The sequence below is a fragment of the Idiotropiscis lumnitzeri genome, chromosome 9 (genome assembly GCF_059441095.1).
Source record: "Idiotropiscis lumnitzeri isolate Australia: NSW breed Sydney's pygmy pipehorse chromosome 9, RoL_Ilum_1.0, whole genome shotgun sequence".
Classification (NCBI taxonomy): domain Eukaryota; kingdom Metazoa; phylum Chordata; class Actinopteri; order Syngnathiformes; family Syngnathidae; genus Idiotropiscis; species Idiotropiscis lumnitzeri.
Genome location: NC_142399.1, coordinates 13,951,246 through 13,974,275, shown reverse-complemented (window position 1 = coordinate 13,974,275; position 23,030 = coordinate 13,951,246). Strand labels below are relative to the sequence as shown.

General features: G+C 39.5%; 1 protein-coding gene across 1 annotated transcript in view; it reads left to right on the top strand.

The window, feature by feature from the left end:
* Positions 1-22,346, top strand: part of wdr11 (WD repeat domain 11) — a 42,009-nt gene extending 19,663 nt beyond the window's left edge. The window contains exons 12-29 of the mRNA XM_088304816.1: positions 439-545; positions 2,707-2,782; positions 3,911-4,019; positions 4,668-4,789; positions 4,913-5,060; positions 7,494-7,600; positions 8,104-8,218; positions 9,117-9,288; positions 9,435-9,543; positions 11,142-11,204; positions 11,425-11,490; positions 12,909-13,098; positions 15,170-15,265; positions 16,225-16,390; positions 16,689-16,786; positions 18,530-18,675; positions 18,961-19,043; positions 20,278-22,346. Coding sequence (XP_088160942.1) covers positions 439-545; positions 2,707-2,782; positions 3,911-4,019; positions 4,668-4,789; positions 4,913-5,060; positions 7,494-7,600; positions 8,104-8,218; positions 9,117-9,288; positions 9,435-9,543; positions 11,142-11,204; positions 11,425-11,490; positions 12,909-13,098; positions 15,170-15,265; positions 16,225-16,390; positions 16,689-16,786; positions 18,530-18,675; positions 18,961-19,043; positions 20,278-20,471 — 2,167 coding nt within the window. The 3' untranslated portion in view covers positions 20,472-22,346. The remainder of the gene's footprint in view (positions 1-438; positions 546-2,706; positions 2,783-3,910; positions 4,020-4,667; positions 4,790-4,912; positions 5,061-7,493; positions 7,601-8,103; positions 8,219-9,116; positions 9,289-9,434; positions 9,544-11,141; positions 11,205-11,424; positions 11,491-12,908; positions 13,099-15,169; positions 15,266-16,224; positions 16,391-16,688; positions 16,787-18,529; positions 18,676-18,960; positions 19,044-20,277) is intronic.
* The last annotated feature ends 684 nt before the right edge of the window (positions 22,347-23,030 follow it).

The following is a 23,030-nucleotide window of genomic DNA, read 5'->3' as shown; positions in this document are numbered from 1 at the left end:
ACTCCAGCAACACTAATACTTAGAAATGGTATATAAAATGGATGTTTGGGAATTTAAGGTATTTTTGTACTTGCTACACAGATGTACACCAACACATGAATACATGTACTATAGACATCAAAGTTTCTCGCAGTTAGGATATGTCCGTTGTGTAAAGTACTGCTTTTGGTTTAAGTGCCATATAACTTGTTGCAGTTGAGTATTGGTGGGGGTAACAAGAGGCCTTTATGCAGATGAGCCGGGGAGGCCAAACTATTTAGCATCCCATTTGCATTTACAGGGAAAATGGACTAATTAATCATGTGGGTCCTTACCATCTCATTATGGTGCAGTTTCTGCTCTCAGAGCGCAAAAAAATAAATAAAATATTCAGTTTGCACACTTGACTGATTTGATTTATTGTGCAATTTTGACACCGTTTGTGTGTTCATTCCACAGGGGTATTGAGTGGGTGAGTCTCACCAGTTTTCTATCTTTTGCCACTTCTTCTCCCAACAACATGGGCCTGGTTCGGAATGAGCTGCAGCACGTCGATATGCCTACAGGTGAGAAATCCACAAACAATACTGAGGAAATAATTTTCTAAAGGTTTGTGTGTGCAAAAATGGAGCAAAATAGATTTTTCACATAAACAGATGTGGGATCTGATTTATTAATTGGCCCCAATCAGGATTGTATCTGCCAAACCGTCTGTTTTACCCCATATATTATTTTGTGCTCTATGGGTGTCGTGTGTGTGTGTATGCTAATTGATGTTAATTGAGCCCATACGATGTGATTTGTCAAACATGACTTGAATTACACAATTACCTGAATTTATATCTTTCAATATTAAGTCTGACAGTGAGGTAAAAACTAGCATGCATATTGGTGCCAGCATAGCACAGAGAGAATAAGAGGAGGCGGGGAGAACTTTTCTGTGCACATAAACATTTTTTTAAATGCCAGAAAATAAAACATGCGCTCAGGGCAAATTAAATCAAACAAACATGGCTTTTAGGTTGTTTTATGCTCCAAATTTATTGGAAGGTTATCGGACAATACATTTGACAGTGATCCACTTTCAATTTACATTACTTGCAATTTCATTGTGTGCTTTCCTTAAACGTTCATGATGAAAACCATCAGAGTGACCTGAAGCGCAAAACCTTCTTTTAAAAACGGCATTCTCCACCACTTTTACACCTTTTGTCAACAGTGCATGCAATTTGTTTGCGTGAACACGGAATTTAGTACCCACTATTTAGGATCTTACTAAATCAGGCCAAACTAAATCAGTTTAGTTTGCAAGCCACTCGTGAAACAACACATTGGATTGGTATACCGTATTTAGAAACAGCTGCTTTTTTTAAATTCATTTTTTCCGAACTAATTGTTTTCATTAAGAAAATGGGCGACTTGCCTACATCAGTTCACATCATGGATGTCCAAACATTTTCCATTGAGGGCCAGATTAAAAAAAAAAAAAACGGAAGGAAGGAAATGCACCACTTCACCATGTGTTTATGAAACTTGCTGAAACCAATTCAACACATGGTAGGTCAGCATATGCTTAACAGCTGAACAAATTTAAATAAAAATGCAAACAACAACACAGTCTAACTCTAAGGGCTCTATTTTTGTTACCAGGGCGAGTCTGTAATGACGGGCTGCATAAATATGCAGAGAGAGGGGTTTTGCAGAATGTTGGTATTTTTGCAGCCGTGCGCAAGCCAGTGCATAAAAAAATAAAAGAAAACGGCAAAAAAAGGCAGTTTGTGCAGTTTTTTGTGAGTACTGAGAAGACTTTATTCCCTGCCATTCAAAGTGGCTCCTCTCATACCCTTTAAATGCAGCATATGAAGGGCGTACTGATGATCCTTGATGTGAAAAATGTATTTCCTCAAATGCATAAGGTCAGAGCGTGCAAAGTGGAAGGAACTGAAAGCAGATCTCCAACGGCGGATAATGTAAAGTTGGGCTGGGAGCTCAAACATCTGAAGTCGCATTTGGAAGCCGCCTTTCCCACAATAATTCAAGTTCACGTGTGAGTTTGTTTTCGTACAGACATGGAACGCGTAAGCATAAAGAAGCCTTGAGGCTTGCACCTGCATGAAAATAAAAGAAAGAGAGAAAATAATTACCTTATTATATCTAATCTTATTTCTTGGGTTTCTACTCTTGTGTATAATGTTTTGAATCACCATCCATGACATAATAATGTAATGAGAAAAGAACATCTTTATTTTGCACCCCAGATATCAAAAGTATCCTAAGAGCAATATGGTTTTATTCCTTCTAGGAAAAGAGTACTTTTAATGCCGTCTTCAAATAACTATTGTGAGTCACATTTCCCCAAGAAAGCCTCAAGCCAAACTGCTCTGCACTGTCACTTTTTTTGTCACAAACTACTTCACTAAATGGGTTTCACCAAATCAAATCAGCACCTCTTTTGGCATGTGTGATATAGTACACCCGAAGGGCAATCTTGTGTTGGTATTTCAACTTCGTGAGCTGCATTGAGTCCAATTTTAAGAAAAGTGTCGATTGCAGAACAGGTAAAAGGAAGTTGTTGGTTGTTTCCACCCCTAACTCTCTCAAAACTGGGTTAATACCCAGAGGAACCGGCATTAAAGTGAAATTGAAAGTAGTCTTTTTACAAGTGCATTGATGAGCTCAGTCTCTCACTTTATCTACGGTATTCTTGCATATGTTTTTGTTTTCCAGGACGCTGTTTTGCATTCAGAGGAGAGCGAGGAAATGATGAGCCACCCATTGAGATGATAAAAGTTTCACATCTAAAGTGAGTGACGTGTTTTTCCAAATACAGTAATCCCTCACCGGATTTTTCCAAAAATGCTCCTAAAATAAAATTAAATAAAAAAATGAAAAATACAGCACATATTGCGCAAAGACAAATAGATGAGTTGACTGCAGGTTTGTGCATATCCACGGGCACTCATACAAAGTGCGTGTTTGGTTCTCGGCCGTGAGATTGTGCAATGAGAGCACGATTGGATTCATCCCGTGACCTGATTGGCTGTGCATCATCCCAGCATTTACCCTTGTTGTCTCTAACAAGCTTGTCCACATTAATAAATGAAAGGCACTTTTGAACAACGTTCTGTTCGGAAACTCATAACGTTACTCAAATGTGCCGTTCAATTAGTCAGATTTGAGCCGTATGATTGTCTTAACAGCTTACCCTTACTAGAATCCCGCTTTGCGTTTTATCCAAATCTCTTTGTTGAAGTGTTTACAAAGAAAATTGCCCTCACAAACTTGTTGATGCGTCTCATTGTTGTTCTGTATTTAGATTGATCAACTATTGTATTATAATTAATTAAACCACACCTTTTTGACACCACTTCTTTTCCACTCAGCTGGTTGTCAAGTGGTTGATTTTGTGGAGGTTAGACCTATGGGTAATAAATGGGCAATTCAGGGTCTTGAATTAACATTTCGTCGTTTTGATCAGCAGGTGTAAGGAAATATGCGGAAATTGCTTCAAATGGACAACAATATTTAAAATGTCAGAAGAACAAAAAAAAGAAAAAAGAAGGTCCCCCCCGCACAAATGCAAAAGTGAAGTCAACTAAAACGTAACCACGGCCAGGATTGTCATTTATGATCAAAAGTCAGAAGAGAAAGCCATTACTGACAAGGGTCACCGATGATCAAAACTTAATGTGTGACATTAGATAAAGGTTGTGTCACACCGTCAAAATTACTGCAAAGTAAGCGCAAAAGGTTACCATTGCATTTGCATAAGACTGCATCTGTGCAAATGTACTTTAATGCTTATACTAGGAAAAAAAGGTTTGTGTTTATCTTGAAAAGCTGCCTATTACTATTGGCATTTTAGACTTACGGCAACCTAAGATATGCAAAAATAAAATTTCTTGTCATGTTTTTTGTCATTTATTCATAGGCAGTACCTGGTAGTGGTGTTCAGGGACAAACCGCTGGAGTTGTGGGACATCAGAACAGGGACACTTCTTCGAGAGATGGCAAAGAACTTCCCTACTGTGACAGCTCTGGTACGAAAACAAACCACTAGTGAAAGTTTTTTCTTCTCAATTATGCTGTGTATCAACTAGGAATGGGCTCATCTACAGAAACTAAATTTGAAGACTACATCAAGTTTGCTGTCTGCTGTTTGTGTATCCATATTTTGCCCTTAATAATAAGCTGCATGTTGATAACGTACCATTCTAGTAATTTTCTCTCACCTTTTGTCTTCCACACCATCCAGAGTTCATGTAGGCAATTGGAATGAATTCTCTAACAAAATATCCTTGCTCAGCATGGCATGACACAGTGGCATCTTTAGACCAGCTATGCTCATAAAAGAAGAGTTATGTGGGATAAACTTTGCAGTGGTGCTGCAAAATTCTCTACAGACCGAATAAAACCGACAGTGGCCTTAATTATACATGCTGGCCTTCCTTAATGCCGTATTGCTGTCTTATTTCCATATTGATTCCAAACCTGAGGTCCAAGACTACCATTACTGTACTCCAGCAGTTGCTCCTTGGCAGTATGGTTGGAAAAGAGACAATTGTGTGTTTTAACTTTATATAAGAATAAAAACGCACCTATTTCCCTGGTTGCTTTCTGCTTTTAACCCTAGAAGGGTTTGTCTTGGTTTGCGCCTCATAGCCCCGCTTTTTGTTGTCTTTGTAAAGGAGTGGTCCCCATCGCACAACTTGAAGAGTTTAAAGAAGAAGCAGATGGCAGCAAGGGAGGCCATGGCTCGTCAGACAGTGTCAGACGCGGAGCAAAATAGTGTTGAATCCTCTGTTATCAGGTCAGCACTCAAAATCCTGTGAAATAACGTAGTTTTGTGCATGTCACATACTGTTACTTCAGATGAGCAGTATACAAAGTGCATATCTGAGGGAATTGTACATTTGTTTGATTCCTTCACTAGTCTGCTGCAGGATGCAGAGAGCAAGTCAGAGACCTCCCAGGCCATATCTGCCAGGGAACATTTTGTGTTTACTGACACAGATGGGCAGGTCTACCATATCACTGTAGAGGGCAACACCGTCAAAGATGGTGCGCGTATCCCTCCTGATGTGAGTCCAGATTGATTCTTTTTTTTGTTTGTGTTGTTTTGGCTCTCATTTTTCAACGTCATTCCTAAACCTCTGAATTATTAAGCGTAATCTTAATTGTAATAAGTGGCTGTCTGACTAGTAATTAGAGGCCACTAGTGCATGGTATTTGAAGTTATTAGTTTCTATGTTCAGTGGAGAATTCTCACGTAATTGATGGCCATTATAATCCATTGGTAAAAATGAACCTGGCAAAAAAAAGGATTGTTTCCTACAACCAAAAAAAAAAACAAAAAAATGTATACATGTATTTATTAATTTTTTTTTAAAACAAATTCGCGAATAGGTGAATCCAGGGGTGCCGAACCACGAGTGTGGGTCAACTAGAGTGAGTTACAATGGGTGGATAGAAAAAAATGAACTTAAAAAAAAAAAAAGTGTGGTAGCTACAATTGATTATTAGCTCAAATTTAGGTTGCAAGCAAGCCTTAGACAAGCCTTTTTGATATTTGAGTGAAGTGTCAAAAAAAAGGGAATTCATACATAAGGGAGAAGAAGTGTAACTGACACACACCTAGGAACATATTCTTTCATGTGCTTAAGTCAGAAAAGGCGCACAGCAGTGCACTTTTTTGGGCTACACAGATCCTCCCATCATCTTAGTGTTACACTCCTTCCTGCAACGTAAACAAGCTGAGTGCAGCAACCCTTAAATGAGGCTGTACCCTCGTTCGAGTCATATCTTGCCTAGCAAGCATTCTCCTAAATATTTCAGGGACTTTCGTTTTGTGCATTCCAGAGGCAGTAGAAAGTCCAGCTTGTAATGGGCAGAAATTTGGATTAAAGACGACATACTGAAAATGGAGCTAATGTACACCAATGCTCATTGCTACCAGTTGCTAGATAGCACTAGTAGCAAACACTTTGCAATTGCTTCACAATTCCTGACCACTTATTCGACATTTCAAGACATAGAGGTCAAATGGACTCAATAATTGACCAAATATGAAATAAATACATGATTTTTCCCCTACAAATTGTACTCATGAAACCTAGAATGACAATGTGAAAAAAAAAAGTGTTTTTGAAATGTTCTTAAAGTTATTAGAAAATAAAAAACTCCAAAATAATATGTACGCATTGACAGCCTGTGCCAATTGCCACAAATTTCAAAATTGAGCTCCGGCGTGTCACGTTTCCACTGATCAACCTTGAGTAGTTCCTGCAGCTTAATTAGTGTACACCGGTGGTAAATAGTCGATTAAACGTGGTTGGAAAGGCAAACACATCTCTACATATGGCCCCAGAGGTGACAGTGCGTGTCTGAGCACAAACCAAGCGTGAAGTTAAAGGAATTGTCTGTAGACCTCAGTGACAGGGTTGTCTCGCGGCACAAATATGGGGACGGGTCCCAAAAAAAATTTCTGCTGCTTTGAAGGTTCCAATGAGCACATTGCCCTGTATCATCCGTAAACGAACGGGGTTCTGAATCGCTAGGACACTCTCTAGAGCTGCCAATCGGGGGAGAAGGGCCTTAGTCAAGGAGGTGACCAAGAACCCGATGATCACTCTGTCAGAGCATGGCAGGCACATGGCCGCCTGCTTGGAGTTTGCCTAAAAGCACCTGAAGGACTCTCAGACCATAATAAAATTATCTGGTCTGATGAGACAAAGTTTCAACTCTTTGGCCACAAAATGTGGAATACTTTCTGTATGCACTTTATGTAAATGCTATCATGCCAATTAATTTTCTTCAAGAGGAAAGGAATGTACTAATATAAGATTAGCTGTTACGCAAGAGAGAGTTCCCATACACTTGATGACTCAAGATTCACTGATATGTTGTATTGGTTGCAACTTCAGTTACTTAATTATTTGTAAATCCTCAATTCACCTTTCTGGAGGAGTTTAAGAGTTCAGTATTGCCTAGTGTCTTCTAGCTAATTTTTTTGGAATGGGAAATCCCAATCTCTTATCACATTCTATTATAGAGTATTTCATAGCAGTTGATTGGATTCTTAAACAATGTGTTTTCCCTTTCTCTCGGCACCTGCATCCATTCATACCCCAGTTGTAGAGACCGGAGGGCTTCCCAGGGATTTTAAGTCCTTCATAACTTCTTCATGACTGATGCAGATTCATTTCACAGAGATTTGCATACCCCAAAGGCTTTGCAGCCTTCATATCTGTGTCAGCACACTGACAGAAACTCTCCGAAAATGTTTTATCCTGTCAGCCACACCACACAGACTGGAGGTGAGACGCATGCAGCGACTCCACAGCACCAGTCTTGTCTAGTGACGTAATCTAATTTTAACTCGTCTATCCATGTTTACCACCTTGCTGTCATAAATATTAATACACCTTTTCCGGTTATCATTTGCATCCGGGACACGAGTTATATAATAGAGGTTTTGGAAATGTTGTCACTCCTGCTTATTGAATATGTTGCAGGGCAGTATGGGTAGTATAGCCTGCATTGCATGGAAAGGTGACACACTTGTGCTCGGTGATGTGGACGGAAATCTTAACTTCTGGGACCTCAAAGCACGTTTGTCCAGGTGATTTGTGTTTTTATTCTCTTCCCGTGTTATTCTATGCTACACAAGTGCATCATTTGTTCATTCTCACAAGGATTTTGTCCGGTTGTCAAGACTACAGTTTGAAGGTTACAATTTTAGATGTCGCGGTCTCGAATTGACTTCAGTATTGCGTTCAGAGTCTTGCGTTCAGTCTCTTTTTTGACGTTCATATTGAGCTGAAATGCACAATGAAATAAGAAGTTAAGTTAACTTAAATTGCAGCCCCTCGGCTTTCAACAAATTCAACCAAAATATTTTTCTTAAACTGGATTCAAAAGTCTTCAATTTGGTGAGTCATTAAAGAGAACTTGCTAACTTTAATGTATTATTTCTAGACAGATAGAACTGTTATCGCTAGAGTTTAGTTTTTCTTGAAGTCCAAATGAACACGTAAAACTCAATTAAGAAAGAAATGTATGTTGTCGTTTCACATAATGGTCGATTTTAAGATGACCAAATGTTCCAATGCCATTGGTCTTTAGGGGCATTCCAACTCACCGTGGCTGGGTGAAGAAAATTCGCTTTGCTCCAGGAAAAGGCAACCAGAAACTCTTGGTTATGTACACTGATGGAGCAGAGGTTTGGGACACCAAAGAGGTATGGCTCAAATCATGTGAGCTATATATATGTATATATATTTATTGACATGCTCGCAGAAATAATCTTCTGGTGTTTTTTGCTGATTGCAGCTGTAGGATATGTTTCATTCCCAAGACCACTCACTTTGTGCTGTAGCTTGTAGAACGTTGTCTGGAGTCTTAAATATTCACATTGAATGCATGCAACATTGTTCTGTCAAAACACACAAAGTTAATAAGCTTTGCTTTGATAAACAGAAGTGCACCCAGCATGGATGTTCATTATTCCTTGAAGCGCTTTCAAGCCTGACTTAGTCTTTACCATACAATATTGACTTGTTACTGTCTTATCAAATACTATTTGTAGCTCAACTTCTTCCTTTCAACTACTTTAACAGACTGGACTTGATTTAACTTTGTATACACACACCATAGCATAATGAGGTGTGGACCCTGCAAAGGTGGACTTGGGTTTATTCTCAAGCAGCGTAGACTGCAGGGAAATACTTTATGGGAACCAAGATAAGATGCGCTGCTCAGTCCCCACTCGTAAAAGACAGACAGCAGATGGATCAAGTCGCAGAGGGAAGCAGTCATAGAAGCAAGGGAGGAGCAGGAGAAATCTCCCAAATGCTTTAGCACTCTACTGACAGTTGGCTTATATGCTCACTTCAGCACATTCCCATTAAAAGCCAGAGAGCTGTTTGCACCCCTTTGACAAGGCTGTTTGCTAGCTGTCTTATCTTTTGCATCCCACATTTTATTTATTCAGCATGAGTTAAGGTTGTTGTCAAAACTAATTCCTCCATATGATAGCTCTGTTTTTTTGAAGTTACTCTTTATGCAGCATCCAAAGCAAGTTGCTTTTGAATAACTTTCGGATTGTGTTGCCCTTCATTGGTTCTAATCACTTGTAGGTCCAAATGGTCAGCAGCATGCGCATTGGTCGCAACGTAAACTATCGCGTCTTAGACATCGACTGGTGCACTTCAGACAAAGTCGTGCTGGCTTCTGATGACGGCTGTATTAGAGTGTTGGAGATGGCCATGAAGTCCGCGAGCTATCGTATGGATGAACAAGATCTCACCGGTAGGCAAAGCTATCGACTGGAAATTAATAATGAAAAAGACAGATAAAAATAGATCGGATGATACTTTTCAGTTGAAATTTACATGGTTTAGTTCTGCTTTTCCTGACACATTTTTTTCTGTCTGCTGTGTGACCAATTTTTCCAGATTCAGTGTGGTGCCCTTATCTGCTGCTTCCCCGAGCTGCCCTCACTCTTAAGGCTTTCCTCCTACTGCAGCCATGGTCGGGGACCTTCACCATGGACATTACACAAGTGTAAGTCCAAGCAGTTTCATTTCTTGCTGCGTGTGTATCTCAAGCAATAATAGATACAATACAATACGATACAACTGGGCTCTATATTCTTCAAATAGTATCTTGTAATTAGGTTATGCAATGAAACCAAAATTAGGAACTATTTCCTGCTTTGTGCTTGCTCCTAGTCATAATACCAAGTCATTATCACTGCTGAATGCTGGGAAAATTTTACATCAGTATTACCATGACCAAAAATGTTCAAAATTCCTGGTATTACCACGAGTAGGTTTTAAAATCTATTACTGTCTACTTTCAAAGACTGACCTACTTTCACCTGAATTGTCACACAAACCATGATTAAACTTTACAAAAGAAGTTGAAAACTTTTTCTTGTAATTTTACTTTAAAAAAAATATGAGGTGGAAAATTAATAAAAAATTATGCTGGCCCGTCATTCGTCATCCCTCAGTGACTTGGACACTCGTACAACATTCTCAGTCCATCACTCTTTTTTCAAGCCAATCCAAACTACAGTCGTCAATCAGTCAGTCCGACATGTTATATTAACCGTGCTTCCGTCATTGCTTCCGTCAGTAAATTTCACTGGTCTGCCAGTCCCTGTCATCATTCCGCCCCACAGACCCCTCCCCCCCAAAAAATCGCATCATAGTCCAACAGATGAAAATGCCAATTTGATTAAAATGGTAAATGGAGTTGACCATGTATCGACAGCATACGGTAGTTGCCAAAAGAAGTTCACACACACATACACTCACATTTATTTCACATACACTCATTTTCCGTTGAATGAGGACATGGATGGCTGCAGGCAACTGTTCTAACTCCTAAAACGCCCAAAAGTTTTAATTTAAAGATTAAAACAGCTTACCTTAACCAAAATACCGCTCCGCACTGTGGCCAAGGGTAAAATCCAATCCAACTCCTTTTGATAAAGGCTCATTGTCATCCTCTTCTTCTGCTACGACTATTTCTTCTCCTTCTTCTTGGTTTGTTGGCGCATTACAGCTCTTTGATGCATACCACCACCTTCTTTCTGTACAAGAAGTGCAATGTGTTTCCATATATAGTCATTGGAACTAATCTCGCTTGCATTCAGCCACACAAACACAAAAGATAGGCGGGTCGTGTCTCTGTCAGTTGTCAGCAAAATGGGCGTCTGTCATTGGCGGACTAAGAAGTCCGTTGTTATATTACTTGGTTAGTGACAACTACACTGACAGATAAAAACCTCCGTCAGTGCTCAGTCGTTTTTTTTTTTTTTTTAATTTCCAGTTATTCGTCCGCAAAAAGGGGCGTCCGTCTCGACGGACAGACAGACTGTCCATCAGGCACTGACGGAATTCACACCTCTGAAAAAAATAACTGCAGTCCAAACAGTTTGGCTACTTTCACAATGAATGAATTTCACACTACATATCAAATTATCGTAACAACCATAATATCCGATGCTGTTTGACTGTGGTGTGGGTTTCATACGCAGTCTGTATTTCAGTAATCTAACATGGCAGTACTGTACTTAATGTAATAATAATAAATATTGAAGTTCAAATTGTCTTTTAGGTGAGGAGTCAAATGAAGTGTGTTTTCCTTTTCAGAGACTACAGTGAGAAAGATGAGATCAAAGGTCTGATCCAAGAGCAACTCAACTCTTTGTCAAAGTAAGTTTTTGCTTTGCTTGGTCTTTGGAAGTATTAAATGTCTAGATTATTTTTTTATTATTTATGTTGATTATAAGAAATATAAGACCATTCATGTTGCATGTTGCAGGATTGCATATATATATATATATTATTTTATTTTATTTTGTATTTTTTATTTTATTTATTTATTTTTTCTCTGGTGTCACTGTGTACTGTATCTCTCTGATTATCTCCCCAGTGACATGAAGAGTGTGCTGCAGGACCCTGAGCTCAGCCTGCTGCAGCGTTGCCTTCTGGTCTCACGGTGAGATGTTGTCAGCATGCATTGTCCTCGCTTCTTGAGGCTTTTACTGTTTTCATAAACACAGTGCAGGAAAAAAACACTGTGCAACATTGGCACTTACTACATTTTACAGTGCTTTGTTGCTTTTAATTCTGTATGTTCCAATACATATATATATATTTATCATTTCTATTTTGGAAAGGATATTACAAAATCTTTTTGCTTATTGTACACTTCGAGTATCCTATTATTTATGTTTGCAAAGGTTCTAACCGTGTTGTCAAATAGAAATAAATGGCATTACCTTGAGGGTCTGTGGAGGAAAAGACATCTATTGATCGACTGTTGTGTATTGAGTGTCTCTCTCTTTTGAGTTCGTTTGCGCATCTTTTTGTTAGTTTTCATCGTATCACTAATGTCATGGAGAATATTGATTAGATGGTGAGGTGCCATAGTGATTCTGGGGGGTGGACTCAAATGCTAAAAAGTCATCGAATTGGCTTTTCCTTTGACTAAATAACAAAAACAATTCTCTAATCATTCCAAATGTATTCATCTTGCAGTTTACTCTTCTTTTTATTTGCTGTGAAATATGCCAGTGAAACAACATAAACTGTGCTTGCCGAAGCTTTTTGTGCAATGTGATAAATTGAAAATTTCTATATACATTAGATCCTCCTTTCAAGAAACATTTTTCTTGAAAATTACTGTAACTTGATGTTTCTTTGTAACATTGTTCTCTTTAGACCACATTCTCATTCACAGAATCGTCAGCACTTCAGTTGGCAGCTAAAGGAGTTCACTGCATTTTGCATGAATTGCTTCCGGACACAATGAATCAACAATGAATTCCACAAAATCATCCCAAAAAAATTCCAATCAGTTAATTGACTCAATGATTCTCATGCCTATCCTGAGTCATCCTCCAAAATGTGTTTTGTTGAATTGCACGTTGTATTGCATCATGACAAAAAAATAAATAATAATGACGTAATGATAGGTGTCGACAACTTTGCTGTCATCTTTCTTCCCTCTCTACTTTTACCCGACAAATCTAGCGCAATGTAATCTGTCGTGAGTGCAATTTACTTGGGGAGAATGAAGGAAACTTTTGGCTTGCAAATAATGAGAATGCTTTCATAGAGCTCATGAATCTGTAATGTCTCTGCATCTGGCCATCCTAAGTTATCATGCCACTGTTAATGTGGTTTGGTAACCTAGCAACAGCTGTGTATCTGTGAAGAATTGCTAAAGGAGCCTCAGAGTGGTAAATGATGAGAAAAATAACAGAAGGATGTGGTCGGGAAGCGTGGTAGTGAGATTGAAAAAAAAATGTGTGCTGAAAGATGTAGAAAGTGTGATCATTAAAAAGCTGCAATTACATAAAGAGACCTTTTATATGTTGGTTTTAACTGAGGTGATGTTGTGGTAAACCGCAGACTGTTCGGGGACGAGTCTGACCTTCACTTTTGGACAGTGGCTTCACACTACCTCCAGTCATTTGCCCAGGCTCGACAGCTCAGTGTGGCTACAGCAGAGAGTCAAGTTCAAAGTGAATTAGCTCAGCAGTCTTCTCAGAATCACCTGGACATCTGCCACGACATGCTGTGTGAAAGCTCCTATTTCCAGGTCAGTGAGAAGAGTTAAGAATGTCCCTTTTTGGGTTAAACGCAGATTGTCAGTAAACAGTTGAGCTCGTCGGGCTTGCACCCAAAATCTCGATTCGCCATTTTTTGTTTGAATGACAACTCGCATTTCGAGCATCCCGCCACCCCCAAAAAAAACAAAACACGTCATAGTCCAACAGATTAATAATCCAATTTAATTAAAATGTCAAATGGAGACCAGTTATTTTACACTGTGTCTACACCATGCAGTGGGTGCCCAAAGTGCTTTATAAAGCCTCAGTCACCTATTTGCAAACTTAATCTATTGAATTGTAAAGTACAGTGGCAGGCAACCACCTGCGTCAAGTAAATTGGTGACTGCCTGATGCTGGTTTAACTCCTAAAATATCAAAATGTTTTACTTGTTTAAAATGACTCATTTTAATCAACTTTCTACTCCTCAGATTTGTGCCCTGCCCTAGTAAACAGTAGCAATTGTCCTCTTCAGTGTTCACAACATTGCTGTAGCCAAGTTAACATTTTATGAATACTATTCAGTATTTCACTTCATAATTATTGATATTGTGAAATTACTTACACAAGTATGTGCACATAGGGAAACCATTGATTATGTATACTTGTGAATACTGTACTGTTCAGTTTTAACCCCCGATAAAAAAACCCAAAAAACTAATTCTATTTCGAATATTGTCCACCAACCACACTAGGTACACATGCATAATATTCAGTATGACCCTTATTATGGCATTGCTACGACAATATTGCTCAGATTTTTCTTTTGCATGATTTATCTTCATGAGAGAATCAAAACCAAAATATCTGCTTCTTCTTTATCTGACACATTAACTCCAGGTGTGGTCTTTGCCCAGAAACTAATAGGTCCCTATTTCATCATGTGGCTGATATGCTGAAACGTCTAGGGCTGCTTTGATGCAGCAGATGGCACCTTTTATGCATAAACCAACGTCCAGCTGCACTCGCATATGTACAGTATATCACTGAAAAGTAATAAAAAAAAAAATACATGTCTGAGGACCAATCAGTCCAGGCAAGATCTCTGTGGAGAAAACCACACGCAAGAAAACACTTTGAATTTGGGAGGAAACCCACAGAAGCATGTCGATAACATTCAAACTCAACACAGAAAGACCAGAGCTCAGAAACAAACCCTAAACCTTAGGGCTGTGTATGCAAACCACTATTTTGCAGTGCCCACAAGATTAACAAATAAAGAGAAATATATTCAAAATTGCATTGCAAAATGGAAATGCAATGTGACTTTCTATTGTCTGCAGGAAAGGGTCTTTTTGTAACTCATCATAACCACAATGGCTTTAAAAAATCAATGATTATGCCCAATTTTGTTTTAATGAAAGTTCTTACTCCGTCTTAACAAGGAACCTCACATTCTACATAAATAGAATGCGTTCAAAGAACTAGCTTGACGGTCTGTGGCTGCATTTCGCTTGTGTTGTCATAAACCAGCCGCAGTGGCAGCAGCCTGGCTGTAATTACTAATATCTAAACCTCCAACAGAGACAACACAGCTCTGAAGCTTCTAAACATATTTGATATCGGCCTTTGGCTTTGACTCACTGAAGAAATGAGCATAACTACATGAAAAAAAAACAGACAGCTTTTGTGGTTCTTATACAGTAGATGCACAAATTTGCACACGCACACACCATTTTTGTGTCTATCTCTCTCGCTCTCTTTCCTATTTTTCTTGGAATTCTCAGATAAAGAGCTGTCTGACTTTGAAATCTCTTTTTTTAATGTTTAAAAAAAAGTATATCCTAAAATTGGATGCATGCTGTGATAGAACAAGGAATAATGCACCCTTTTTAAGGACTGCGGCACTCGAAACCTGAATATTTTAAAGCCTTTATAATTAACCTGAAATTATCTGTATCCTCTATTCATATCTGCATAACTTCCCTCCATATTAACATTTTTGATCTTTCTTATCACTATTGGTGTCCTATAATGTATGATTGGGTTTCCATCAATGTAATAACTTGCTGACATTGAAAAACACTGATCCTATCTTCATAACCTTCGTTCTGCGACAGAAATTCCAGTTGGATCGTGTTCATCTGCAGGAAGTGAAACGCTCCAGTTATGAGCATACTAAGAAATGTGCTGACCAGCTCCTCCTTCTGGGTCAGGTACTTACTCCACTTATAGTTAAGGTCTTTTATAGCATTCCCTTTGGCCAATAAGTATTTGAACAATGGATTTTTATGATTTTTGTCTTTATACACCACCAAAGAGAAGTGTCAAGTCAGAAGGTTTCACAAAACTGATTTGGAAGCACAGCCATTGCCTCAATTTTCTCAGGCTTAATGTATTTGGACCATTTACTTGCAAGCATAATGGGCCTAATTTATTCCTTTATAATTTAAAACAAATTGAGGCGATAGAGGACTGGAATTCATATCAGTTCTGGTTTTGGCATTTTGCAACTGTTTGACTTGAAGTCATGGAAAATTTCAATAACGGAGGCCATAATCAGGCTAGACCATAAATTAGCAATATAGCGAAAAAAATAAATACAAAATTTTTTTTGCGAAAATAAAATACTGATAAGCTCAACATTTTAAAGGCATTGTAGATAAACATTTTTCCGTGCCCTTGTATTGTATGTGTGTGTGCATGTTGGCGAACTTTGCAACAGCCTACAGTTCCTCATTCATCCAAATCAGCTAAACAAAGTATTACATGGTGTGTTATAGATACTATTGTGGCTGGACATATTAAGTTACTGTTGCCATGGTAGTGTGGACATCCATTTGCGGCAGGGTGTTTTGGGGGTCATTGCTTTATGTTATATGCCAAATGAAGCAAGATGGAGGATAAGAGCTCCCTCATTCCTCTGTAGGATCTCTCCCCATGGGGATTGTAGACACCTCCCAATGTCACTGTTCCCTCTCTAATCACAGGCTGCAATCAGCAGGCTTTGTATGGGATGTGTCGCGCCTATCTAGGCAGAAAGACAGAGTTCAGTCAGCTCTGACACGAGCACAAAGCCTTCATGGCCAGTGGATGAAGGGTGATAATAAATATAATCCCCCAGTAGTTTGGCCATTACTTCCTACCTTCCATTGTACTTCGGTCTTGCTTTCAGACGGACCGTGCGGTACAATTACTGTTGGAGACGAGTGCAGACAATCCCAGCTACTACTGCGATTCCCTGAAGGCCTGTCTGGTGACTACCATCACCTCTTCTGGTCCCTCCCAGTCCACCATCAAACTTGTGGCTACGAACATGATCGCCAATGGCAAGTTAGCAGGTACGGTTTGACCTCTCATAGCAACTTTTTCTACTTTGAAAGAGGATGTGCAGGACTGCCAAGGTCTGCGTTGCTTCAATTGAATCAGGAAAACTCCAGGCTTATAATTGATTGAGATGCATTTTTAATGTGATTCATCACCGTAGAGGTCTCTCAACCACTCACACAAAAACTCCCTTTTGGATCTCATCCAAGTGTTACATCGAGAGTATGGTAGATTTACAGTGTCAAAATGAAGTGATGTGTGCCTCCGTTACTCGTTTTCACGTTTCCACTTTTCATCCCGCTGTTTTGCCAGAGGGGGTACAGTTGCTGTGTTTGATTGACAAGGCTGCGGATGCTTGCCGCTACCTGCAGACCTATGGGAAGTGGAACCGCGCCGCCTGGCTTGCCAAGGTAAGTCAGCAGAAGTGAGTCCGTCAACGAGAAACATCCGGTGATGTTGAATGGGAAGAATGTTGATAGCACCTCAGCATTCACAAAACCTCAGTCCATTTGATTTATGGTACTTTTCCGTGTGTAGTTGATCTCAGCGCTCTAGTTCTACATAGTACCTGAAAGTTTGGTCATCTAAAAGCTACATGCAAGTTTTCTGTGTCAGTTTAATAGCAACGCAATGTAATAAATTATGAATGGAAGCCTGTGCTCCTGGATAGATGCAGGCAAAATGAGTCCCTGTTGCAGCGGCTGATTTGATCTTTGCGGCACACTATTTAGAGCACCTCCAGCATTGAACATTACTTGTCAACTCTCCAGTTTCTGTACGGCTATCTAACTGGCACTGACATTTCGGACAATTCCTGAATCTAACACGAGTCTATACAATGCTACTTTTCAATTCACACTGTCAGAGAGATATTAATATAACATTAGAGTGTTACCCTCCCATTGAAGTGCCCTGCCCCAAGTGCCGAAAATCTGCAAGTAACTGGTGACCCTCTAAAACGTTTGAAATTGCCCATGGATGCCACAAGATGGTGGTAAATCACCACTTTTGTCTAATTAAAGCTCCTCACTTCCTTTCAACATAGTTCCTTGGCACTACGATTCCACAAGATGGCAGTGAAGCGCTGCGTTTGTCTAAATAACGCATCTCAAAACTCTTCATAGTAGCTCCTTGGTACCATGATTCCATAAGATGGTGCCAAAGCAATACTTTTAAAGCACAAAAAGAGCAAAAATATATTTTTTTTTTTTGGGGGGGGGGGGGGGTATTATTGTACTGTATTTGTATTACAGCGGCATAGGGACCGAATCATGTCATGAATCGTGAATATCCATGTATTATTGACTCCTCCCTGAAAAGGTATACAATTGCCTTTTGAAGCCATTAGATGGTGGCAAAGCACTACTTTGAAATGACCAACGGTTCTGGCCTGTAAAAATTATGTTCCTCATCTTACTTCAATGCAATTTCATGACAACACAATTCCACAAGATGGTGCCAAACAATACGTTTATACTAGACAGTACTTTTGACTGAGCACAAAAACAGCAAATAGCTAAGTTTTGAGCAAACACCGGACAAGGTTTTAAAATAAATAAATAAATAAAAACAAAAACTATGGAAATGATTTTTCAAGTAGCCAATGTGTGGGGGAACTTCACTATATGCCATGTGATTGACTGACGACTAGTCCACGGTATAGTCAAACCTTCCCCCAAAGTCAGCTGTGAAAGCCGTCAGCGCCCCACAACTCAGAATAGGCTACAGACAATGGATAAATGCATTGTGCTCATTTATTGTGTTCATTAAAATGTATTTAGCTTTTTATTATCTACAATTTCATGGCTGTTTGTGGATAAGCAGAATTAGACACACAAAACAACTGCCTTTCTGATTCCCACAAAGCCTTCTGGAGGGGTGGGAATGGGTCAAGGGAGAACTCATTAAAATTTTGTTGCAAAGATGCTGATCTTTGCACGTTTTATAACTCGCCGCTGAATAATGCATGCATCATAATGCATGCATCGTAATGCAGGAAAGGGTTTTCTCTAAAGGTGTCCAATTTTGTGCTGACCCAGATTTTATCACAAGCATTGTACGTACAGTACATGTGAGCTGACACGTTACACAGCTGTCTTTCACAAATCTGCACCATTCAAGTTTGTCCGCCTTATATGTGGCTCTTTTGTCAGGTGCGTCTCAACCCAGCGGAGAGTTCAGATGTGTTGAAGCGATGGGCGGAGCATCTGTGCTCTCCACAGGTCAACCAGAAATCCAAAGCCATCTTGGTACTGCTTTCGCTGGGTTGCTTTTACAAAGTGGGAGAAATGCTTCACAGGTATGACATATCAGCTTTATTGTGAGCTTATTATGATGTCACACTATCAGGCCTAAGCTTGATGCTTAGACATAACATAGCCGCATGCACAACTTTCACTCGTTAGTGTTATCAACTGTGTAATTGACTTGAATTCACTTAATTTTTTTCTCCAATCTTACCTCTGCCTTACATTTTGACGGAACTTGTATGTAGTGTATGCTGACGGATCCCTCGCATCAACTCAGGCATTCTGTTTTCTGACAATTGTACATCTTTCTTCTCCTCCCTCCACTTCACGGCCAGTATGAGGCACTTTGACTGCGCCGCTCTCTTTATCGAAGCCTGCCTGAAATACGGGGTCATGGAGGCCAACGACTCATCTAATATCCTTTTTTTGCGAATCCATTACACAGCTCCAAGGGCCATTGATGGATGTATTGTTGTTGCTACGTTAACTATTGCCCATCTCTTTTGCAGAAGTGCAACAGAGCGCAGCAAACATCATTAATTCCAAACAAAAGACCACAACAAAGGAAGTCAAACAATAATTTAGAAAATAAATATAGAGTAACATTGTTTGCATTATAATTTGTTTTCCCTTCGCTTGTTCATTTGATGGATAAAGTGATTTGTACATTCACAATTATTGAGACATAAATCATGCTGAGGGCAACCGCTGGAACAACCAATAAAATGTTTATTTTGCAGACTTCAGGCAAGAAATTACTCGCTTAAATCTGTTTAATGTCAGTACACACACGTGACATGGCGGAACCAACAGAAACAAACAAAGGGAACTTTCTTGAGAGCTGCCAAATGTTACGGATTGTCCGTATTTTGTTACAGAAATATCTGAATTCCAACTCGCTCTGGCCATAATGCTGATTATTGTGAAAATTTAAAACTAATCCAGCATACAACGTTATCACCAGTGTGGTGCTGCCAGACCATCAAGCCTCTGGCTAGTCCACTTTTCATAAATGAATGTTATAAAATAAAGACTTACTTAAAATTTCAAATCCAAATAATACCCTGTGTGTTCACATTACACAGTCACCCAACCTCCCTGCTCTCTCTAACGTGGCTAAACACGATGCGGAGCTGCAAGTTCTCTTACGTCAGGCTTCAACACAGCACATTACAAGCCACTAATCATCGCCTACATAGCCGTGCATAAGATACATTTCTGACTCGTATCGTTATCATGAAATGAGGACGAGGAGATTGGGTTATAAATACACTTGTCACATAGGGGTGTTAGGCACCACGTTATAGTGGCGAGTAACCAAATTTGAAAAGTGAGTCTGTATTTATGTTGCTTTTGTTGTTTAAAAAATGAAACGTATTAAGAACATGTATTTTGTCCATATTTAAAATAACAATTTTGTAAGACATTTGGTTACTAATTGCTTGGCGCTATCTGGCCTCCCAGTAGCACTGATGAAAAATTTTAGAGCCCTCCAGCATTTAAGTTGCCCACCCCTTTCTAAAATGGACTAACATAAATTAGCATAAATGTTAGCGTAGTTACAAACCTTCAAACAATTTCAGTGTTAATAGCCAGCCCTCTACTGATCTACCTTCTTTTCCAAGTTCTCCTTGACCTAATATTTCCACATAAACTCATAGAAACTGCATTTTTGGAATACGCGCGACTCCTGCGCTCGCTCGGCCTACGAGAGGGAGCCGCTCTGTGGGCGTCGCGGGCCGGCACCGCAGGCGAGCAGCTGATGGAGGAGCTGTTCAAAGGGGAGGGAGGAGGGCATGAAGTCGTGATTGACAATGACGAGGCCAAGGTGCCGATCGACTCTTGAAGATGAACGGTCTAACTACTGAGAATTAACCTCAAGCAGGGAACTATGGTGTACATCTCGTAATTGAGACAACGGCGAGGATGAAGAGGTCCCATTGTGTCATTTGTCAGTTCATTCATGGTCTTCCTGCATTTGTGGCTATGGCGAATTTGACATTTCGTACTGTTTGTGTTGTGATGGTGGGACCATTGTGTTTGTTGGCAGCTGTGTTTGCATGTCGCTGCTTCAAAAGGTTTGATCCTCCCAACAAGTGACGTAATGCACATTGTTGTTGACTTGATGTCTGCTAAATAGGACTTTTAATATGGTGGGTCTGAGTTATTGTTTGTGCCTGTGTCAAATACATTTTGAGGAAAAATGTATTGAAATTGCTGTTCTACTTCTGTGATGAAATGCAGCAATGAGTTGCTCCATTTCCTCCCCTTTATTTCATGTTAAGTATGCACTGCCTTGAAAGTTTACTCTCACCATTAACTTTCACCATCACTGAATTCCAAAGCATTGCACTTTTAATTTACCTTCAAAGAAGTATCATTTGCAGGACCATTCCAGTAGCTGAGTGCCTCAGTGTGACACTTGCAAAGGTTTGACAGTAAAAGACCAAATCCTATACGCACAATCCATTCCTTTTAGGCACTCGGATGTACAATGCAGTCCAAAAATATCCATAACGCAGCCCCAATTATGAATTAAAGTGATTTTGTGTGTTTCCTCAAATATATCAAGATGGAAAATGTGTTTAATCTATTTATCATCAATCCATTTTTTTAATGCAGCTTATCTTGACAAGGAACATAAAATGTTAGATTTTTGGTTTGTTTGTTTTTTCAACCGAGTACATCCCCATTCAACAAATAAAAAAGCATTTTATATAAATATTTGCCCTCGATAAGAATCAGATTTGGGCTTGACTGTGTATTCCAACGCAGACATTAAGAGGCTGAGTGTTTGGCTTGATATTGGAATTGAGTGCTTGAGTAGTCGCTGGCGGCTTTCAACATTAGCTTTTCAGCATGTGTTCGATGGATTGCTTTCACGCACGCAGTGTCGCTGCTGTTGATGCACACTTAAAAGAAAGTTTTCACCGTACCTATACTGCGTCTTTCCCACCTTTCTACTAACCACACTCCGCTCATCAAAACCATACGTATGACAATGCATTGACAGCCGTTGTGTGTTTATCCGCCATGTTATGTGTCAACCTGTCCCGCAGTCAGACAGAAATGTCTTGTGTGGGACTGTCAGTGTGTTACTGTGTTTCATAAACACGTCTGTGCTGTTCCCTAGTGTGTAACCAAGCAGCGTCAATTTATATCTATGTTCTTGTATATCTCACAATTACCACTTCTATAGGTAGATGTAAACTCTTGATACCGTTGTTAAAATGCCGGGTCATCACACATAGCGTGCGTTTGAATTTTGCATTGTTCTACAGGTTGTGGGTCACGTTAATGATAGAAATTATTTTGAAGTGATAATCTTGATCTCATTTTTTTAATATCACAAGAACTTGGAACTTGAACAGGGGTGTGTAGACTTTATATCCTCGGTCCAGTATTCGGTAGAGCTAGTTTAAGTCACAGCACCATTGATGTATTTTCTTGCAGCTCTGAATTTTGTTATTTGGTGTTGTGACTTTACTTTTTTGGCCTCTAGCAACCTGACCCTCTTGTTTGTGTATTACAAAACAATGGGTAAAGTTAAGACACGTAGGAGTACATATGCTTACTTTCTTGCAATTGAGTTTTTCCCCATCATTGTCAGCTGATGACTGATGCTTTAAGTTCTACATAAATAAATCTTATATCAAAATAATAAATCAAAAATATATACCCCTATATGAATGCCAATAAAATGACTCATTCCATTGTTGTAGTTGTCATCGCTGTACTTGAAAATATAGACACTAGAGGGTGCACTTTATCTGGGTTTAACTTTTCAACAGTAGGCACTTTGCTACACACAACCATTATGCTGCGTTAAGTCCTATCTGCAGTTATTTTATTCCATTCGTAAAACTGTCTTGAGGTGAATCGGTTCTTGCACAAACCCCTTCCGCCATTCATTACTTCACTTCTCCAAAGGAGGGCCAACAGCTGGCCTTCTCTGTTCCTCACATTTATTTATTCATTCAGTGCAATGCATTCTGTTCTTTGTTCTCCAGAGCTCAAAGAGAATAAAAGCAGTGCAAAACAGAAGACCACACAAATGACTTGATTGTGTTTCTTTTGTAACGGTCCCGTGAATAACTACCGGAGAGCCGATCCAGCCGCTCCAACTTAGTCATCAGTATGCAGCATCTCACATAGCATTTCTGTTCTCTCCTTGAACATGCTGCCTACCACCCAGTTAGCTGGCCCCAAGTGCAGTTCCCAAACAACCTCTCTTACTTCTGTCTTCCACCCTGCTTGTGCTGCAAAACCTGATTCTTACTTGTAGACCTTGTGCCAAACCTGAACCCAGCCTCCTTCAGTTTTTTTTAAAAAATATTTTCCAGCCACTACTCTTGTGAAATGAGTCAACGCTGCAATGTGTTGTCGTAAAACATGTGATTTGATT